Source organism: Humulus lupulus, chromosome 2, assembly GCF_963169125.1.
Source record: "Humulus lupulus chromosome 2, drHumLupu1.1, whole genome shotgun sequence".
Classification (NCBI taxonomy): Eukaryota; Viridiplantae; Streptophyta; class Magnoliopsida; order Rosales; family Cannabaceae; genus Humulus; species Humulus lupulus.
In genome coordinates, this window is record NC_084794.1 from 280988704 (window position 1) to 280997500 (window position 8797).

At 32.8% G+C, this 8797-nt stretch overlaps 1 protein-coding gene across 1 annotated transcript; it reads right to left on the reverse strand.

The window, feature by feature from the left end:
• Nucleotides 1-394: 394 nt before the first annotated feature.
• Nucleotides 395-1186, reverse strand: LOC133815570 (pectinesterase inhibitor 4). The gene has a single exon (XM_062248391.1). It carries the CDS (start codon nt 1184-1186, stop codon nt 395-397), a length of 792 nt encoding a protein of 263 aa, XP_062104375.1.
• Nucleotides 1187-8797: the final 7611 nt, after the last annotated feature.

Below are 8797 nucleotides of genomic sequence, written 5' to 3' on the forward strand. Positions count from 1 at the left end.
TGCAAAATGACATTTGTTTAAATTTTGACTAGCTATTTGGATTATCACAAGTCATTTTTTAAAAAAATTATCAAAAATAGGTCAGAGTAGAAAATAACTTAAAAAAATAAGTCATTTTGCCAAATCACATTATTTAAAAGAATCATAAAAACTTAATAAAAATAATCAATAAATTTTCAAAATAAAACTAAATCCAAGTTGCAGATAGTAAAAAAGTAGATGGTTGCACAACACACAATTATGTATGTAAAAATTTAATATAAAAAATACAAGTAAAAAAAGATATCATTAAAATAAAATCTAGTATTACTTTCTTTCCAAACTAAACTAAATTCTTAAAAGTAACCTAATTAATTAAATAATAATCATTATTGGCTGTAAAAAAAAAGTAATATCAGTTGATTAAAGAAGCAATGGCCAGACAATTACTAGCCATCTTTCTAAGCTTATCATCGTATTTAAACAATGGAGATTCTCCATCAAAAGAGTCTTCACAGTTCTCCGAATCAGTCACCACCGCGCTCATCATGCTGTTCACCGTCCCAATGTCCCGACTCCCAACCGCTTCATTCGCGCTTTCCAGATTATACATAGCGTCATCATAGATCTCCTTGCAGCTCTCCAGCGACATCACATCTCCCTCCGATGCTCCCGGAGCCGCCGCCAGCTTCGACGCCATGGCCAGAGCATTCTTCACGTGAAGTTTCGTGGCCTTAATGGCCAGACCCAGAAGAGATATCGGCTCCACTTTCCCATCCACGAATGGCGTCAATGACGCAACGCAAAGAGAAGGGTAGTCCGTGTTGTCGCACAGCTTTTTCAGCTCCGGCGGGGTTGTCGTTAATGGCTGAACCGGAAGCGGCATGGTCGAAGAACGGGAGAAGCGGTTGTCATTGGGTTGGGAGTTATCGGGGCTTGGAGTGACGGAGATCGTTAGCAGAGATTGTGACGGTGACGGAGTCGGAGCTTGAGAAGGAGCTGAGACTTGTGTCGATGGTTGAGGACTCTGTTTCGGAGGGACTGAAACAGAGGACGACGACAGCGTTTTTGTTTTTGTTAGATAAAGTCCGAAGAGGGTGCCGTTTCGGATCACGCAAATGGCGGTTGATGGGTGGAAGAGAATGAAGAAGAGGAATAAGTTTAAGAACAGTGGTGGTCGAGAGCCATGGTTGAGCTTGAGCTCCATTGTTGTTATTGTTTTGGTGAAGAAGAAGAAGAAAAATGAAGAAAGGAGTAATGTGGAAGAATATTTATGTTTTGGGTTTGTTTGTTTTTTTTTTTGTTTTGTTGGGGGCTATACAAAAGTGTTGGGTATTGAGTTAAAATAGGATAGTTTGGAAATATTAGCCATATAAATGTTTTGTTGATATTACCTTGTTTTGCGTAGTTAAGTGTTCTCTAAATTAACCTTGTTTGCTATTATTAACTAGCATTGCTGCTAAGCTATGATGATGAGAACGTTGATTATCTAATACCAATGACATATGCTGACTTATGTGATCGACTTTTCTTCTTTCTTTTTTTTCAACTAGGATTGTTGTCTCCTTTTATATAAATGTTACTTGTTGTCTACATTAAACATCAGCAAAGTTTACTTGTTTCTTCTACTTTTGTCTACCATTTTATTATATGAGTGCGATTATTTTCAGTATTTTTAAATTTGTTTAACTGTTGTAAAACTCTATAAATATGTTCTGTTTGTTTTATTTAAGTTAAAAGATCTCATTTTTTAAGAATATGAGCTATTGTAGAGAGAGAAATACATAGAGCTTGAGAGAGAAACAATTGGGTTTTGGGTGAGAGATTTCTTTGTATATGGTCAAGTGTATTTGGGGTTTTTACCTGGGTATTGTAATCCATCAAGAGTAGAAGTTCTCAAGTGGTGATAAGTAATCTCTATTGTTGTTTCATAACAGAGAAGAATATCTCAAGGGGAGTTCAAGGAGGATGTAGGCTCAAGTTTATTTGGGCTGAACCTCTATAGTTCTTAGTGTTGCTTTTTTATTTTTCTTGCTGGTTTTTCTATTGAATTTGGAAAAGTTGTGTCTACTGGCTTGTTGTCTTTGTGTTTGTAGATGAAGCCGGCGTGATGAAGGTGAATTTCCTAACAGTGGTATCAAGAGTCAGGTCAATTGACAAATATCAACTTCAAGGTCGAAGGTTACAAAGAAAAGACACTACAAGAAAAAATAGTATTCATAACACTTAAAAACTGCTAATCGGAAGTATTCATAACACTTTTCAAAATGCTAACATAGCCCATGTTATTAAAAGTCTCGTCTTTTCTATAACAATTTTTTAATGTTATGTTCGATGTTATCTTAAAGTATTCATTAACACATTTTTAGTTGCTATCATATTAAAATAATAATATTTAGTTAGAGTAATTGGTTATTAATTTGAAGTATAATCTTAAACTTTTTTGCATAATACTTTTCAACTATTATAATTGATTATTTTGATAGCGTTTTTAGTTTGTTATATTATATAAATCATAACGTTTTGTTACACTTATAATATATATCCAAGACAACCATAAATACCATATTAAAGGTCTAGTAATAAAATTTTGTTATTTTAGTCTAGATAATATATTTTTAATTTTGTTGTATAAGGATAATTATAAGTTTTCTTTTAAACTAAAAAGTTTTTATTATCGTATTTGGATAAAATAATATCAAAATTAATCACAAAATGTAATATTAAATAGATTGATAAACTATAAGTATTACATTAAACAAGAACTACTTCATGAGATCTTAGTTCTAACTTAAGTTTGAAAGCATACATAATAAAGTTCTATAATCTTGAACATCTTTTACTTCAAAAATGAAAAACAAAGTCATAGCAAGATACAGGGAAAGTAAACCATGAAACTTGCTCCATTCTTCAATTCATCATCCATTGTGTACTTGTCTTTGTTGTGGGTGGATTTGCTTAGCTACATAAAAATTTAAATAATTAATGCTTAAACTTAAAGTTAATAGTAAACTAAAAGAGTACATAAAAAAAAGTAACATAAGGGTAGGTATGTTAAGACATTGAAAAACATGCTTCATATTTCACAACCAACTATACAAAAGTTCCTATAATAAGAGATAAAGAAAACTAACAAAATTGAAGTAATATCTTCCTTTAGAATTTACAAGCTATGAAAAAAAAAATAAGCAGTCTGAAAAATCAGCATTTCCACCGTTTATTATTTAGATAACTATTGATAAACATGGCTTGTATATATTATTTATGTCTTAATAATACAATTGCTTCTGTTTTATCATGTTTTTACCCTTTCTTGTTAACTAAAGTTTAGATGAGCTACATCTACCACAAGAATAAGACCACACAAACAAATCAATAAATAACAAGAACAAATAATCAGAAGTAATAAAGATACATGGCTAATGGAGTTAGGTAGACAAAAGAGTGGAGAGAGAGAAAATTCAAAACAGAGACAGATTATGCATAGAGAACAATTTAAACAATACATATTTACAACAGGAGCAAAGATCAAGACTTCAAAGTCAATTTATAGGATTCTTGTGGTTCCGGAGGATCTAGCTACAGGAGAACCAGGAACGGAGAGCTTTCCCCCCCTTTTCCACCCGACTCTTTGCATAACTCAATATGAAACAGCCACTCCTTCATAGAAAATTAGACATATTAAATGACTCAAAACACAAATTAAACGAACAATTATAATATCATTCTCTCCTGTTTAACTTAGTCCCTGTCATTGTATTATAATTTTACTTAATCAAGTTCTTCATTCCTTCATACCAAACAATAAGAGAAAGATATGTTTCTTTCTATCACTCTTATTTTTTTTATCAATCTTTATGTTTTGGCATCATCTTCGTTTTAACATCATATTAGTTTTATTGACTTACTTTCTGATTAAAATTAGCTCAATGAAAGGGCAAACTTAAATATATGTAGGCAGCGAATGAAAATAATATGAAGTCACTCAATTTCTTAATTGAATAGAGATGAAATAAAAAGCTCAACACCTTGAATTTGATCCAGACTAAATGGAATTTCTTGAGCCAAAACTCGAGTCTCAAAGAAAATAAAGATGGGAGCAAAAGCAAGAGCAAACTCAGTAGGTCATTTCTTCAAATGCTAAGAGTAGATAAACCATATACATAAAAGAATTTCATGATTATAAATGAAGCATACTTGTATGAAAATATTTCACCTTGAGTTTTCCAATTTCCTTCAATCTTAAGATCACTAGATCAGAGTCTAAGTGCATGCCTGCACAAAGAATTAAGAACAATGTCATCCTAAAAAATATTAAGAAAACTTTCAACATCACAGATGTACAACAACCATGCAAAAGATAGAAATCAAAGCTAACTAAGTGTTTCTAAGTCATAATATAGTGGCCAAAGTTATAAATAAAAAGTGCAAAAAGTAAGAATTAAGTATTCATCTACTAAGAATGAGACAAATTAAAAGCATAACTAATATGAGAGGGACATGTATATGTCTAAACATTCACAAAGTTTTTTTAACCAAAACAAGCATGTTCATATGAAATGAAAGATACAAATGCTCAAAAGAAGAAATGCAACTAAGTTGAAGGGCCATTAAGAAATGCAATGTTAAAGCGTCAAAAACAGAAAAGAGAAACAATAGCTCCACCACTTGAACCTCATACATGAAAAATTCCTTGTACCGTATTTGCAATTAATGTTAAATGAAAAATAGAATTGAGTGCCAATAGAATTGGCCTACTATGTTCAAATGGAGTAAGCAAGCAATCTCTAGAGTACCCCTGTATCAATGACAATGGTTTTATAGTTATTATGTGAAGAAAAAGTTCTTTCTCAACCATCAGTGTAGTTCAAGGGAAAGACACCGTGACTAGTACTAGTAGTTACTTAAAGGCAATAACAAAAACCGAGAACGCCTAAACATATAGTTCATCATAAATTATGTCAATGGTTTTCCTCACTAACTGTAATTAAGAAACATGTAACAACAAGGAAGAGTACCCTATTATTGTGCATTTAGTAATCTATCGAATGTGTTTGGTGGTGTTTCAGGGACGAAGCCTGAACTCCAATTGTCTCCCTCCTCTGTCTCGCTCTCCGCCAACAAGCCCAGTCCCACGCTCGACCCCGAACACTGCCGAACTTGTAATGATGAAATCAGAGACCAAATAATACAGATTAGAGAAATGGAATCAAACCAGAGAATAGGTAAAGTTAGACATATATACATAAATACACAAACATAAAATACACACATAAAATAAAAGCCAGATTCCCTGTCTTTTATGTCTGTTTTGGTCTGTTTTGATGGAGTTTTCCTTCTTTACTTGTATTTTTCTTAAGTAATAATACAAGTAGTTTTGTTTCAAAAAAAAAAAAAATTATGCTGCACCAATTTGTAAAAAATATATTCTGGAGATCATCTCAAACTCAATAAAAAAAAGATATATGACATAGTATTTTTTTAGCGACTAAACATTTCAATGTCAGAAAAATCTGGGCTGCCCAGTGTTAGGCTCCTGAAATTCTCCTCACACCAATGCTCCACATACATCACATAAGTGAAGTAGGAGCCACAAATCTATACACACATGTTAATGAAATTAACACATGCCTACAGCCAAACAAGGTCAAAAGGCCACCAGAAGTACAGGAAGAAAAATTTAAGAAGAGTATGAAAGCATCGAAACTCACAACTGCGGACTTTGCAACTGCAAGATAATCAATAGAAAGCCAACACACCTGGGAACATAAACTTGTCAGAAAATGAGAAAGAAAGCAACAAAGTATCACATATATTAATTTCAAAAGTAACAAATCAATTGTAGAAAAGCATTGTGCCAGATCCATATATATGTAGTATTGAAAAAGAAAGATTCACTAATAATATTATTGAATGTGTTTTTATTAATTGATGTACATAGTATTACTCACTATTGTAAATATGCCTTAGTTTCCTGATCTTGTACTAGTTACCTGTTGGTGTCTATAGCCCTTGTTCTAGCCCCAACTTTAAAGCCAGATATAAGCCACAGAGAGGCCTTTAGTGCTGCTGCAAAGAATGTGAGACACTATTAAGGATTCCTTAATTATAATATACTTAATAAGCTAGTTATAATAAATAAAAACACTTAGTGCCACTATAATAAATAAGAGTTCAAGCAAGAATTAATCACATGAACAGGCTTTGACCAAAAATTTACCAAGCTGGATTTCTACAAGTTGACCTTTCTATAAGAATTAATCATTATCATCATAGGTAACAAAAAAATTCGATTCATTTTCTCACTGTAAGTATAGAATGAATACTTCTCATAAACTTTGGAAAACATACATATTCATATTGACAGTCCTTATTTTTAACCAATACCCTAAATTTGATTGATTCAACCCTTGTTTTTAATTTTCCTACTATGTAGCAATGAGAAGCTTATGTAAAAACATCAATATTTTTTTCTTTGTCCTTAGGCTCTCCTAATTGTACAGTTATCTTTGGCCTCCAAAGCATGCAGTTATATTTGGAGTTTTAGTGCAAATATTTTCCAACTAATTAAATCGAAAGCCGTCTCATCATTTCACATAGCTTTTTCATCAATAAATTGAAATGAATCAACCAATTACTAGTCATATAGTTGCTAGTCTTTTGAGATAATTTAGTACAGATATAACAAAATTAAGGTAGGAATAAAACAAAAAATGAACTGGAGTACATTACCAACCATATTTCAAAGTAATATGATTTCAAACAAAGAATACATAGAGAAAATTCAAACAAAAAATTTGACACATATCTGTATTAACACCCACAAACAATTCCATGCAACATATAGTATATATATTTCATAAAAAAAACTATAAAACAAAAGGCGGCATATCTTGGTGATGGATTTTGGGATTTCTGGAAACTCACTTTCAACATGGTACAAGACCGTTGTAGACCCACGAGTCGAGCCTCCCTGTCACACGACCCAAGCCGCGGGCCCCCATCACCTTGTTACAAACCTGCAACAAACTGAGAGAAAGAAAGAAAGATTGAACGAGAGAGTAGCTCAGAGAGAAAGATAGAGCAAGAGAGAGTTACTGAGTGTGAGAGAGAAACAGAGGAGGCGTGAAGGGTTATTAGGGATTCAACCTTAGAGATTAGGGATGGTAATTTTTTCTTTGCTTTTGTCTTTCATTTGGTGCTTAAGTGTATTTCATTTACCGCCTAATATTTCATTTTAGTCGTGTCTTTTTATAGTAGAAATAACAATATCACTTTTTAAAATATGTGATATTTTAATGTAATATATGGGCATAATTGTTGTAGTGAGAATAACTGACTGATTCAAGTTCTTCATCAGAGAGTGACACAGAGATAGTTTCAGTCAAGAAAGAAATCCAATAATAGAGTTTGAAGGTTCAAGATTATGTTCAAAGTCTCTTGGATTGGAGTTATTGCAGCAATATGAGTAATATGAAGCTTAAAATAGAGAGGTTTGATGGAAAATGAGATTTTAGAATTTGGATAAGGAAGACTAAAGGAATGTTGGCTTCTCAAAAGTTATTGTGTGTTTTTGAAGATCTCATTTCGTGACCTGAAGAAACTACAAAAGATCAAAAAGAAGAAATGCTCGAATCAGGCATTGAAATTATGATTTTTCACTTGTCGAACTCAATCATTAGAATGGTTGATAAGGAAGACACTCCATCCAAGATTTTTTAGAAATTAGATGAGTTATTTCAGCAAAAGACTTTCACCAACAAAATCTTTCTTAAGGAAATCATATTTGGATTTAAGATGAGCAGTAGCAAGAGTTTAGAGCAAAATTTGGATGAGATCCTAAGGATGAATATTGAGTTGGCTAACTCATGAGAAGGAAAAGCTTTAAGTGATGAAAAACAAACAATTATCATTTTAAATTTTCTGCCTAAATCGTTTAAGGAGGTAAAAAGTGCTATCAAGTATAGTTGAACATCAATTACTTTAGAGGAAGTAATTTCAGCATTGAAATCAAAGGATTTGGAGTTAAAATTAGAGAAATCTTCTTCATTAAGCCTTGGAGAAAGCTACTACGCAAGGGGTCGATCACCACACAAAAACTCAATCGACTATCATGATAAAAGGCATAGCAAGAACAAAGGTAAATCTGGTTCTAGGGGTCCAAACAATGCAAGGGTGTGTTTCATTGTGGCAAGCTTGGTCACATGAAGAGAGATTGTTATGCTTAGAAAACAAAAAGGCAGGAGTTCTGTCTATGAAAACGCTAGATCCAACTATGAGGGAAAATCAGAACATACGAATTCAGCAAATATTAGAGAAGCTTGCAATGATGTTGAAGCTTTAATTGCAACTACAGGAGAAAATGAAAAAAAATTGGATCTTAGACTCTGGGTGTTCATACCATATGATTTTCAATAAGGAATGACTTCAAGATTTCAGAGAGTTGAGTGGTGGTAAGGTTATTATGGGGAATAATCAATCTTGCCAAGTAACTGGAATAGGCTCAATCAACATCAAAATATTTGATGGTGTCATTCGAACATTGAAGAATAACAGGTATGTTCCTAATCTGTCTAAAAATTTGGTTTCACTAAGCGTGCTTGATGATGTAGGTTATACAAAAAAAATAGAGCGTGGAACCATGAAGATTTGTAGAGGTTCAATGGTAGTTCTCAAGGGGATCAAGAAGGACTCTCTATACTACCTAATTGGTGAACAATAACTGGCAACAACACTTTAGCTGAGGCACCAGAAGATCACAAGGAAATCCTATGACATAGGTAGCTTGGTCACACAAGTGATAAAAACTTGCAAGTGT